At 38.3% G+C, this 13,779-nt stretch overlaps 1 protein-coding gene across 5 annotated transcripts in view; it reads left to right on the top strand.

Moving 5' to 3' along the window:
• Window positions 1-13,779, top strand: part of RNF111 (ring finger protein 111) — a 114,326-nt gene that overhangs the window by 53,301 nt on the left and 47,246 nt on the right. For all 5 annotated transcript variants that reach the window (XM_011940496.1, XM_011940499.1, XM_011940498.1 and 2 more), the window contains one exon: window positions 13,004-13,130. In XM_011940496.1, the coding sequence (XP_011795886.1) occupies window positions 13,004-13,130 (127 nt within the window). The remainder of the gene's footprint in view (window positions 1-13,003; window positions 13,131-13,779) is intronic.

Raw genomic sequence — 13,779 nt, 5'->3', positions numbered from 1 at the left:
TGGGTAGCTGGGACTACAGGCACGCACCACCATGCCTGGCTAACTTTTTGTATTTTAGTAGAGATGGGGTTTCACCGTGTTGGCCAGCATGGTCTCATCTCCTGACCTCATGATCCGCCTGCCTCAGCTTTCTCAAGTGCTGGGATTACAGGTGTGAGCCACCGCACCTGGCCCGATTTTCTTTTATTGGGAGGTGATAGAGACTAAAGTCTGGGAATTAAGGTGTTTTTTGCTCTACTGGGTTGCCAATGGTTTTGGCTTTTTTGAATTTAACCTATTTTTTTTTTTTTTTTTAAAGGACAGGGTCTCACTCTGTCGCCTAGGCTGCAGAGTGGTGGTGCACTCATAGCTTTCTGCAGCCTTGACCTCCTGGGCTCAAGTGATCCTCCTGCCTCAGCCTTCTGAGTACATGGGACGACAGCACATGCTGTCTTGCTCCACTAATTTTTAAATTCTATTTTAATTTTTTTTAGAGATGAGATCTTCTTACATTGCCCAGTATGGTCTCAACTTCCTGGCCTTAACTTATCCTCCCATCTTAGCCTCCTCATTTGCTGGGATTACAGGTGTGGTGTGAACCACCATGCCTAGCACATTTTGACTGTTTTAACAGACAAAGCTAGGAATGTAAAGATTTAGAAAAAAATAAATCTTTAAGTGAATATTTCCACTATAAGTTTAGGATTAGGGTTTTTATGTAAGTTGTTGTTTTATATTTGTATTCTTATGCTGAAAACTCTGATTTTTAATAATATTAACCATTGCTTATTTGCCTTATTCTGTATATACCATAAATGCATACACATAAGTGAACTAGTTTCAACATAAAAATTACTTTTAATGGCAAAACTGCCCTTGCTTTTTCACCAACCTAATATAGTAGTTCTAATTAATACAATTTAAGTATTTTGTTTTGTATAGTGCCTTTTTGCCCTTGGCCAGTTTTCTGTGTGATTGTGCCACCAATTTCACATGCATTTAGGTTCACTTATTTCAGGGATGGCTTTTTTAAGGGTATTTTTTAAAAAAATTTAATTTTGCTTTTTAAATTATGTAAAAACATTTAACCTGGCTTCAGAGTCAAAACTTTAAAACAAGATATACTCAGGTCTTAGCTTTGGTTAATTCTTTCATTTTTTTTTTCTTCAAAAATAAACTCAAAATATGACCCCTTTCTCTTACTCAAAAGTGTCTCTTGCTTTTTTCACTTAATATATACTATTGTTGGGGTATACAGAGATACTGTAGAGGAACGAAAGTATGTGTCTCTGTATGTGTCATTTCTTTTTATTCCTAAGCTTCATCATACTGCCTTGGATGGTTGTACTGGTGTATTCAACCAGTCTCCTATTGATGAACGGTTTGCAGACTTTTTTTTTTTTTTTTTTTAAATATAAATAGCATTGCAATAAACAGCTTTTTTTGACCCGGTGCAGTGGCTCCCACCTTTGAGCCCAGAACTTTGGGAGGCCAAGGCGGGTGGATCATGAGGTCAGAAGTTCAAGACCAGTCTGACCAACATGGTGAAACTCCGTCTCTACTAAAAATACAAAAGTTAGCCGGGCGTAGTGGCTGCGCCTGTAATCTCAGCTACTCAGGCTGAGGCAGGAGAATTGCTTGAACCCAGGAGGCGGAGGTTGCAGTAAGCCAAGATCTAGAGATTGTGCCACTGCATTCCAGCCTGGGTGACAAGAGTGGGACTCCGTCTCAAAAAAAAAAAAAACTTCCTGCAATAAATAGCTTTTTGTATATGTTATTTCATATGTTTTTGCCAGTGTATCTTTGGGATAGAATTATAGAAGGCAGTTGTTGAATAAAGGACAAATGCATATGTTATTTTGTAAGATATGGCCACATTTTTCTCCATGGTGATTGTAACCATTTTGAATGCTCACCAGCAAGGATGCCTGAATCTTTCCAACAGAATATGTTGTCAGATTTTAGGGGATTTTTGGTCCATCTGATAGCTGAGGAATAGTATGTCAGTACATTTTAAATTTGTATTTCTTTTATTTTTTAAAATGTGTAATGTGTATCTTTTCATATGTTTTAAAAACCTTAGGTCATTTGCATTTCTTTTCCTGTGTTCAGTCTGTTCATATTTTTTATTTATTTATTTTTTGCCTGTTTTGATATCAGGATGTTGGTTTTCATTCTTCTGTCCATTTTTAGAAGCTTTTGATATATTAGCTATATAAATCCTATATAATACACACATTTTTCACAAATTAATTAGTGGTGTCTTGACTTACATACTTTTTATGCCAATTTTTTTTTCTTTTTTTTCTTTTCTTGAGACAGGATCTCACTCTGTCACCCAGATTGGAGTGCAGTGTTGCTTTCTCGGCTCACTGCAACCTCGGCCTCCCATGCTTAAGCGATCCTCCCACCTCAGCCTGCTGAGTAGCTGGGACCACAAGTGCACACCCCCACGCCTGGCTAATTTTTGTATTTTTTTGTAGGGATGGGATTTTACCATGTTGCCCAGGCTGGTCTTGAACTTCTGAGCTTAAGTGATCCACCTGCTCGACCTCCCAGGGTGCTGGGATTATAGGCGTGAGCCACCATGCCAGGCCGACGTTTTTTCCCACAAGTCATATTTATCAACTTTTATTCTTACTGCTTCTGAATTTTGAGTCGTAATTAGGAATACTTTTTCCACTCCAAAGTTGTAGCAAAATTAGCCCATTTTCCCCCAGTCCTTGTACTTAATTCATTTTTAACATTTAGAGCATAGATCCATTTGGTGTTTATCCTTATGTATAATATGAAAAATTGACCCATTTTTTTTTTTATGTGACTATCCATTTGTCCCCAATCCGGTCATTAGCATCTTTTTCCTGTTGATTTGAAATATGCTACCTTTGTCACATGTTAAATTTTCCATATGCATTTGGGCCTTTTTATGGAGTTTTCACTGTGTCTTATTGCTCTGTCTGTCCATGTACAGGAAGAACACTCTTTTAATTTTAGAATCTTTAATTTTTTCCTAGATATTGTTGTTTGTTTATTCTTCCAAGTGAACTTTATAATCAGTTTGTTTACATGGAGGTGATTGGGGGTGGGGAGGTCTAGGATGGTATTTTTTTTGGGATTTTATTTGTAGATTATATTACAGAGAGTTGACATCCTCCTATTCCAGAATATGGAATGTTTTTTCATTTGTTGATGTCTAGTTTTGTATCTTGCAGAGAGTGTTTTATATTTTTTTAAAAATTATTGAGGTATACTTAACTACTATAAAATTCATTCATTTAAAGTGTACAATTTGGTAATTTTTTTTTTTTTTTTTGAGACAGGGTCTCACTTTGTTGCCCATGCTATGGTGCAGTGGTGCGATGTTCCACTCACTACAACCTCCACTTCCAGGGTTCAAGTGATTCTCCCGCCTCAGCCTTCCAAGTAGCTGGGACTATATAGGTACATGCCACCACACCCAGCTAATTTTTGTATTATTTGGTAGAGACGGGGTTTCACCATGTTGGTCAGACTGGTCTTGAACTCCTGACCTCAGGTGATCTGCCTGCCTTGGCCTCCCAAAGTGCTGGGATTGCAGATGTAAGCCACCACACCCAGCCCAATTCACTAATTTTTAAAAGTATATTTAGAGCTGTGCAATAATCACCATAATACAGTTTTAGAATATGTTTATCAATCCCAGAAGATCCCTCTTGCTTTCTTACTGTCAGTCTCTGTTCCTACTTTCATTCCCCTCAACCTCTAATTTGCTGTATCTATAGATTTGCCTTTTGTGGGCATTTCATATAAATGAAATCATATAATATATGGTCTTTACTGTCTGACTTCTTTTACTTTGCATAATTTTTTTTCTTTTTTTTTTTTTTGAGGCAGGTCTTGCTCTGTTGCCCAAGCTGGAGTGCAGTGGCGATCATAGCTCACTGCAAACTCTGCTTCTCAGACTCAAGCAGTCCTCCCATCTCAGCCTCCTGAGTAGCTAGGACTACAGGTGCATGTCACCATGTCTGGCTAATTTTTGTATTTTTTTGTAGAGACAAGGTTTCTCCATGTTGTCCAGCCTGGTCTCCGACTCCTGGGTTCAAGCAATCCACCTGCCTTGGCCTCCCAAAATGCTTGGATTACAGACATGAGCCACTGGGCCCAGTCTAAGTTAGCATAATTTTTTAAGGAGGTTAATCCATATTGTAGCAGGTATCAGTAATTAGTTTTTATTTTATTAGTTATAGCATTCTGTTGTATAGATATACCACATTTTGTTTATCTAGTTGTCAGTGATGGCATTGTTTTTGTTTGTTTGTTTTTTGTTTTTTGAGATGGAATCTCGTTCTGTTGCCCAGGCTGGAGTTCAGTGGTGTGATCTCAGCTCACTGCAACCTCCACCTCCCGGGTTCACATGATTCTCTGCCTCAGCCTCCTAAGTAACTGGGATTACAGGTGCACACCACCATGCCCAGCTAATTTTTTTATATTTTTAGTAGAGACGGGTTTTCACTACGTTGGCCAGACTCATCTTGAGCTCCTGACCTTATGATCTGCCCACCTTGGCCTCCCAAAGTGTTGGATTTACAGGCATGAGCCACTGCACCTGGCTGGAATTGTTTAAGTGATTTATTCCCTGGCTGGGCTGTGGTTCTACTTGTGTTTCTGTACTGCCATTAGTCATGAAGATGAGATACACATGATATCTATAAGGCTGGTGAGCAGGCTCCTCTAGGTAGGTAGAAGTCAAGGGCGTTTTGAATTGTTTCTGGTATTTGCTATTGTGAAAATGCTGCAGTGAACATTTGGGTACAAATCTTTGTGTATATGTATGTTTTCATTTCTGTTGGAAAGATACCAACAGAGGAGTCCCAAAGTGGAGTTAGTTGCTATAACTTCAGTAACTTTAATTGTGACTATAAAAGACAGGAGCAGTGGCAAAAGCATCTGGTAGCATGAAAATGCTTTTGATAGTAACTACACGCCCACATGTTTAGTAGGTATGGTAACATGATGTCATTTGTGAAAAGAATGTGAGCTTTGGAATTGGAATTAGCTTTGAATTTTAAGTGTTGCTTATTGTTTGCTTGTAAGTCACTTAAACTTTCTAAGCTTCAGTTTCTTGATGGGGCTAGACATGCGTAATACTATATATGGCACAAAGTTTGTCCTCACAGATTGGAAACTATCTTTTTTTTTCTTTTTGTTTTGAGACAGAGTTTTGCTTTGCCTCCCAGGCTGGAGTGCAATGGCGCAATCTTGGCTCACTGCAGCCTCCACTTCCTGGGTTCAAGCCTCAGCGTCACGAGTAGGTGGGATTAGAGGCACACGTCACCATGCCCAGCTCATTTTTGTGTTATTAATAGAGACGGGGTTTTGCCATGTTGGCCAGACTGGTCTCAAACTCCTGACCTCAGGTGATCCACCTGCCTCGGCCTCCTAAAGTGCTCAGATTACAGGCATGAGCCACCACGCCTGGCCATGGAAACTCTTCTTACTGTTAGCATCATTCCAGTCTTAAGGCACAGAGGGACTAAGGTGATCAGTGAGTATAGTGGCTAACATTGCTTATTGCTGATGCCAAGAGAATTTGTGATCTCTTACCAGGAAATAGAAATGGACTTTGAGGAGTTCATAAAGAACTCTCGCAGAGAAACCATTGTTTTTGTTATCATTGTTATACTACTCATATTCTTTCTAGGCTGGTAGCCAGAGAAATATGTTATTTTTCTCATGATATTTTAAAAGCTATAAACAACCTAACCTTAAAAAAAAAACAATTCAAAGAAAATCATCCACAGTCCTACCACTATCTTAGCTATACTCGTTTTTTGTCCTTTAGTATTTCTAAATGTAAAAGATAAAATGAAAATAAAATTGGCCCAGTAAGAAATGACCTATTCTCCTGATTTTCTTTTAAGCTGTGCCATTTAATAAGATTAACTTCATAATTTTAGAAATGTTTCCCTTTTTAAAATTTTGGTTTAAATAACTGTTATCCTAGAAAACGCTAGATTGTAGATGCCAAAATGTTGCCTGTTGTGAATATGCTTTAGTTATATAATTTTATGTATTATGTTCAAGTTATGCATAAAGTCCTTTTTAGAAAAATAATGATGTTTAAGCAATAGAATAAGAGTGCTTCAGCAAGCTATTTATATACTTTTAGTTACATAATCTCTGTATTCATAAAAAGTTATATAAATTAAATTTTCATGGATTAGCAAAGCTAGTTTTGTATCATTTATCATTGAGGTTTCAAAATGTTACATAAGCCATGTGAAACGTGTTCAAGAATGTTAGCTTATTTTTTACAGTTTTTTTTTGTTTTTATTTTTATTTATTTTTTTGAGACTGTGTTTTTGGTCTTGTCACCCAGGCTGGAGTGCAGTGGCGCGATCTTGGCTCACTGCAATCTCCGCCTCCCGGGTTCAAGTGATTCTCCTGCCTCAGCCTCAGAATAGCTGGGACTACAGTCGCCTCTCTCTACACCTGGATGATTTTTGTGTTTTTAGTAGAGATGGGGTTTCACCGTGTTGGCCAGGCTGATCTCGATCTCCTGACCTTGTGATCCTCCCACCTCGGCCTGCCAAAGTGCTAGGATTACAGGCGTCAGCCACTGTGCCCAGCCTTAGTTTTTCCTCTTTTTTAAAACAGGTTTTGAAAGAAATTTTGTATACAGATAAGCAGAGAAAAATCATAAATAAAGTTGATATGTAGATATAACTTTTCTCCATGTAGAACTGGTAATGCCCAGTTTATGGGTTGAAATAAGAAAAGTTTTTTTAAAATCATGACTTTTTGTTGATACATAATGCATTTAGTTTTAAATATACTTTTACCACCATTACTTAATTCCATATTTAATAATTTGAGTTAATTAACAACAAGTAACATCTGCAAAGAAGCAAGAGTTGGAAAAAAATTTGGAAATTCAATCTACAGTATTATTTTAAATAGCCACTTGGGTGCTACTGTTTTGTTTTTTTTTCTGCCCATAAGATATATTTGTGCTGTTAAAAATGCATTTTACCTCAGTCTGTGTGTGTAATCTGTAGGACTTAAAAGCCACTTCAAACATTTTCACATCTTGTAACTCCTAATAAATGTTATGTTTTCTATCTAATTGATAATAGCATTTTGCAAATATTCCAGAGTATAAATACAATATTATTAAGTAATTTTTAAAAAGTTTCTCCGAATCAGATAATCTTTCATTATCTCCCTTGTTTACCAGTGTCTGCTGGTATTTTCTGCTTTTTTTTCCCCCCCCCCTTTATTTTTTTGAGACAGGATTTCATTCTGTTGCCCAGGCTGGAGTGCAGTGGCGCCATCAGGGGTTCCTGCAGCCTCAGCCTCCACGGCTCAAGTGATCCTCTCACGTCAGCCTTCTGGGTAGCTGGCACTACAGGCACATGCCACCACACCTGGCTAATTGTTTATTTTTTGTAGAAATGGGGTTTCGCCGTGTTACCCAAACTGGTCTTGCACTCCTGGGCTCAAGTGATCTGCCCACCTCAGCCTACCAGATTGCTGTGATTACAGGCGTCAGCCTCTGCACCTGGCCTGTTCTGTTCTTTGGAGTATTGTATATCCATATGCAGAAAAGATAAATTTAGACCTTTTACCTATTGTCTGACACAGAAATTAACAAAAGTAGATCATAGACCTAAATGTAAGAACTAAATGATAAAACTTCTAGAAGGAGGCATAGGAGAAAATCTCAGTTACCTTGGGTTGGACAGAGGTTTCTTAAATATGTCACCACAATCACAATCCATAAAAGAAGTTGCCAATTTGAACTCTAAAATTAGAGACTTTTGTGCTTCAAAAGATGTTATTAAGAAAATGAAAAGGCATGTTACAGACTGTGAAAAAATATTTGCAAATAGTATATCTGAGAAAAGACGTGAATTCAGGATATATAAGGAACTCTTTATTATTATTATTATTATTACTATTATTATTATTTTGAGACACAGGGTCTCACTGTGTCATCCAGGCTGGAGTATAATGGCACAATCTTGACTCACTGCAGACTCAGCAGCCCAGTTTCAAGTGATCTTACCTCAGCCTCCGGAGTAGCTTTTGTGGAGACAAGGTTTCGCCATGTTGCCCAGGCTGGTTTTGAACTCCTAGGCTCAAGCAATCCACTGCCTCAGCCTCTCGAAATGCTGGGATTACAGGCATGAGCTGTAGGGCCTGGCCAGGAATTCTTAAAATTCAACAATGAGACCAAAAACTCAGATTAAACATGGACAAAAGAATACATATTTCACCAAAGTAGCTCATAAAATTAGACTTGGCATGGTGGCTCACATCTATAATCCTAGCACTTTGGGAGTCCAAGGTAGGAAGATTGCTTGAGCTCAGGAATTCGAGACCACCCTGAGCAACACAGTGAGACCTTATTTGTATGAAAAATTTAAAAATTAGCTGGGCATGGTGGCATGTACCTGTAGTCCCAGCTGCTGGGGTGGCTAAGGTGGGAGGATTGCTTGAGCTCAGGAGGTCAAAGCTGCAGTGAGCTATGATCATGCCACTGCACTCCAGCGTGGGCGTTGGAGCAAGACACTTTCTCAAACAAAAACAGACAAAAACCAAAGTAACTAATAATCACATGAAAAAATGCTCAGCACCATTAGTTATTTTATGTTGTTTTTTGTTTTTTTTTAAATTATTATTATGTTTTGAGACAAGGTCTGGGTGGCTCTGTTGCCCAGACTGGAGTGCAGTGGTGCTATCTCGGCTCACTGCAACGTCTGTCTCCCAGGCTCAAGCTGTCTTCCTACCTCAGTCTCCTGAGTATCTGGGACTACAGGCTACCACGCCCAGGTAATTTTTGTATTTTTTGTAGAGACAGGGTTTCGCCATGTTGCCCAGGCTGGATTGAACTCCTTTGCTCTAGCAATCTGCCTGCCTCGGTCTCCCAAAGTGATGGGATTATAGGCGTGAGCCCTTGTACTCAGCCTTCTTATTTTAGAAATGGTTATTAAAACCACAATGAGATACCACTGTATAGCCACTGAAACAAGTTTATTGAAAAAGAGACAATAATAGGTATTGGTGAGGATGTGGAGAACCTGAAACCTTCATTTCCGTATTGGGAATGTAAAATTGTAGAGCCACTTAGGGAAACAATTTGGCAGTTCCTTAAAAAGTTAAACAAACTTACCACAGAACCTAGAAATTACATTCCTAAGTATTTGCCTGAGAGAAATGAAAGCACATGTTTGTACAAAGACTTATACATGAATGTTCATAGCTACTTTATTTGTAATATGCAAAAACTGAGAAAAACCCAGATGTCCATCAGTGGATGAATGGATAAACGAAGTGTGTTATATCCATATGATTGGATACTACTCTGCAATAAAAAAAGAACAAATATTGATACAACAAATGAATATATTTCAAGATAAATACGCTGAGTGAAAGGAGCCAAAAGTGTATATAATGTGTGACTCCACTTAACATAAAACATGACAAAATACAAACCAATTCATAATGACAAAGAGCAGATCAGTTGTTGCAGGGGTATTGGAGTTGGTATAGGGGATGATGATTGACTGAAACAGGACGTGCAAGCTCTTTTGGGGTTATTGGAAATGTTCTTAAACTGGATTGTGGTGATGATTACACTCCATAAATTTACTAAAATTAGCAAAATGTACACTTAAAGTGGGTGAATTTTTTTACACATTATGGGAAAATTCTTAATTACAGACATTATTTGTAAACTGTTGGCTTACATTTGTATTGACAGGTGATAGTAATGAAGAAGCCAATAAACAACAGGTTTGTAAAAAACACAGCAAGAGAAGAAATGGAGTATTACTTTTTTAAAAACCATTTTAACCATTTTTAAGCATACAGTTCAGTAGTGTTAAGTATATTCACATTGGGACCAGGTGCAGTGGCTCATACTTATAATCCCAGCACTCTGGGGGACCGAGGTGGGAGGAGGATTGCTTTAGCCCAGGAGTTTGAGACCAGCCTAGGCAATGTACTAAGACACTATCTCTTAAAAAGACTAAAAAAAAAAAAAAAAAAAAGCTGGGTGCGGTGGTGTGCACCTGTAGTCCCAGCTACTCAGGAGGCTGAGTTAGGAGGATATCTGGAGCCCAGGAGATTGAGGGCAATGAGTGTGATTATGCCCCTAAACTCTAGCCTAAGCCTGCCTCCAAAAAAAAAAAAAAAAAAAAGTGTATTTACATTTGTTGTGAAACAGATTTCCAGAACTTTTCCATCTTACAAAACTGGCACTCTGTAACCATTATACAACTTCTCTTTCTCCTCCCTCTGACCCTGGTTACGACCACTCTACTGTCTGTTTCTACAAATTTGACTACTTTAGATACTTCACTTAACCAGAATCACAGTTTTTGTCTTTTTGTGACTGGCTTATTTCACTTAGCATAATGCCCTCAGGTTTTATTTTGTTTTGTTTATAGTCCAGGTGTCTTTGATTGTTTTTTTTTTTTTCGCCACCTAGTATGCCGTGAATTCACAGGTTATAGGTTCCAGCAGTTCAGGCTCCTGTCTGTTGGTTCTCACAAAGTGTGCTTTTCTGGGTGGAGAATGCTGGTTCTGCAGTTGTACCTAGGTACCTTTCTCTTTGGCTTCCTTCTTTTTCTGATCTTTTTCCTTCATGTGTTTTGGGAAGCCATCTCAGCTGTCGTGCTCTATATGCTCATTATGTACATTAATTCTTGGGCAAGAATTTTGTTTGTTACAGCAATGGCAACAGCATTCTGGGTGACATTGTAACTTCCAGTTTTGCCATGGTAAGATTTATGGGGCACTCCTTTTTGAACAGTAGCCATTTTCTTTTTCTTTCTTTCTTTTTTTTTTCGAGATGGGGTCTTGCTCTGTCACCCAGGCTGGAGTGCAGTGGTGCGATCTCGGCTCACTGAAACATCTACCTCCCAGGTTCAAGTGGTTCTCCTGCCTCCCGAGTAGCTGGGATTACAGGCACATGCCACCATGCCCGACCTACCCCAGCTAATTTTTGTACTTTTAGTAGAGATGGGGTTTCACCATGTTGGTCAGGCTGGTCTCAAACTACTGATCTCGTGATCCGTCCACCTCAGCCTCCCAAGGTGCTGGGATTACAGGCATGAGCCACCACAACCGGCCAACAGTAGCCATTTTCTTTTCTTTTTTTTTCTGGAGATGAATTCTCACTCTGTCGCCCAGGCTGGAGTGCATTGGTGTGATCTCAGCTCAACTTCCGAGATTGGTGCAACCTCCGCCTCCTGGGTTCCAGTGATTTTCCTCCTTCAGCCTCCTGAGTAGCGGGGATTACAGGCGAGCGCCAAATCCCAGCTAATTTTTGTATGAACAGTAGCCATTTTCTTGATGGCTACAGCATGGCTTTTCTTGTAGATTCCTATGTCTATGGCCAAAGAAACAGCTCCATGTTTTCTAAAAACCCTAGAGAACATATTGCAGGTGCCTCTTCTCTTTTCCTTTGTGTTTGTCATCTTGGTGAATTATTGGAAGATGGTGATTTCTGGCAAAAGGCCAGATTAAATGGTTGAATTTCAAAGTATGTAAATTATACCTCAAAAAAACTATTTTAAAAAGTAGACTTACCCTGACACTAGACTCTATAATCAAAGGGGTTGAATGTTTCAAAATGGACCCTAAAATATGCATATAATATTTAAGAGAAGTATCAAAAAATATTTTAACTGCATTATTGAGGTATGATTAGTATACTAAAAGCTTGAAGGTAGTTAGTGTATATAACTTGATGTGTTTGGAGAGAGGTATAACACCTGTAAAACCATCATTACAGTCAATGCCATGGACTTATATCCATTGCCTCCAAAAATTTCTTCCTGTCCCCTTTATTTCCTTTTTTGGTTGGAACACTTAACATGATATACTCTTTTAGCAAATTTTTAAACATACAATACGTTATCGTTAATCATAGACCCTATGTTGTGTAGTAAACTTCCAGAATGTATTTCTTTTGCATAACTGAAAATTCGAGGAGCTATCAAAAATTAGTGGGGTAAAAGAAAATACTTTTCAATAAATGTTTTGGTGATAGCTAGTTAGCTGTGGAGAGACAGAGCAGGATTCTGTTTATATAATCTTACCTAATGTCATAACAAAAATCAGTTCTAGATAACAGTAATATAAAGAATATTAAACAAAGACTTGGACCCAGTCTAATTTAATATGTATCCATCTTGTAAATAAGGATGCACTTTCCAAGCTTAGAATGATTTAGAAAAGAACAGACATTTAAAAATGACAAATTTTGGCTGGGTGCAGTAGGTCATGCCTATAATCCCAGCACTTTGGGAGCCTGAGTGGGATGGATCACTTGAGGTTAGAAGTTCAAGACAAGCCTGGGCAACATGGTGAAACCCCATCGGTACTAAAAAATTAGCTTGGTGTGGTGATGCATGCCTGTAGTCCCAGCTACTTGGGAGGCTGAGGCATGAGAATCACTTGAACCCAGGGGGCAGAGGAGGTTGCAGTAAGCTGAGGGCCACTGCACTCCAGCCTGGGCAACAGAGTGAAAGACTGTCTCAGTCAATCAATCAAGCAATCAATAACAAATTTCATAACATAAAACTAAATAGCTACTGTGTGTTTTTTTAAAAGGATATATCACCTAAATGAAAACAACCTTGGAAAAAACATATAAAGCTGTAATAACTTTTTCTGTGATATTGAAGGGTTAATATCTTATATAATGATAAATACAAGATCTATAATATACTACAGATATTACAGGATAAATATCTATGTAAGATCTTACAAATTCATGTAGAAACCACTGAACATTTGTAATGAATACACCAAATCCATAGAAGAGAAAGTAAACATGCAAAGGAGTAAGATTAAAACAATGATTACCATTTTCACTATGTGTGTTTTTCGCTCCTTGTGTGAAAAACTTTTTGACAGGTAAGATTTTTATTTTTGCAATGAATTTCAGTCTTCAAAGTCAGAATAAAGATTTCTGCCTAACAATTAGCTGACAGGAAGATACCTTTAAATGTTTTTTTCTTTTTGTTTCCAGGAAGTATTGATGAAGATGTTGTGGTGATAGAAGCTTCCTCCACTCCCCAGGTTACTGCCAATGAAGAAATTAATGTTACCTCAACTGACAGTGAAGTGGAGATTGTAACAGTTGGAGAAAGCTATCGGTGAGATTTTAATTCTTAGTTAAATCTTTGAAATTTTAAATATAAATATTAAACCTATTTGTACTGCAGATATTTGCATTGTTTTTATTTATTTTTTTGAGACCCAGTTTGAGTATGCATATATCAGATTAGTGGATTCTTTTTTGTTTTCTTGTAAGAGACAGAATATTGCTATGTTACCCAGGCTGGACTTGAGCCCCTTGGCTCCAGTGATTCTCTTGTCTCGTTCTCCATAGTACTGGGACTGTATACAGGCACATGCCACTAAGCCCGTCTAGATTTGTGGTTTTCAAAGCAGGCTGCGTTAAACTCACCTGGAGAGATAATATAATAAAGCTATACTGTTGCCTAGACTCTTTCCCAGACTTGAACTAGAATTTTAGAGGTTAGTCTTTTTAAAAGCACCCCAAGTATACAATGAGAGTTAAGAGTTAATGCTGTCAATAAACAATAATTTTACTTAGTGTTTTATAAAATTGTATTTATTTATTTATTTATTTATTTATTTTTTGAGACGGAGTCTCACTCTGTTGCCCAGGCTGAAGTGCATTGGCCAGATCTCAGCTCACTGCAAGCTCCGCCTCCCGGGTTTACGCCATTCTCCTGCCTCAGCCTCCTGAGTAGCTGGGACTACAGGCACCCGCCACCT

This window comes from Colobus angolensis, unplaced genomic scaffold, assembly GCF_000951035.1.
Source record: "Colobus angolensis palliatus isolate OR3802 unplaced genomic scaffold, Cang.pa_1.0 Scaffold19, whole genome shotgun sequence".
Lineage (NCBI taxonomy): Eukaryota > Metazoa > Chordata > Mammalia > Primates > Cercopithecidae > Colobus > Colobus angolensis.
The sequence above is the reverse complement of the archived record's forward strand: the minus strand, read 5'-3'. Positions and strand labels throughout refer to the sequence as shown.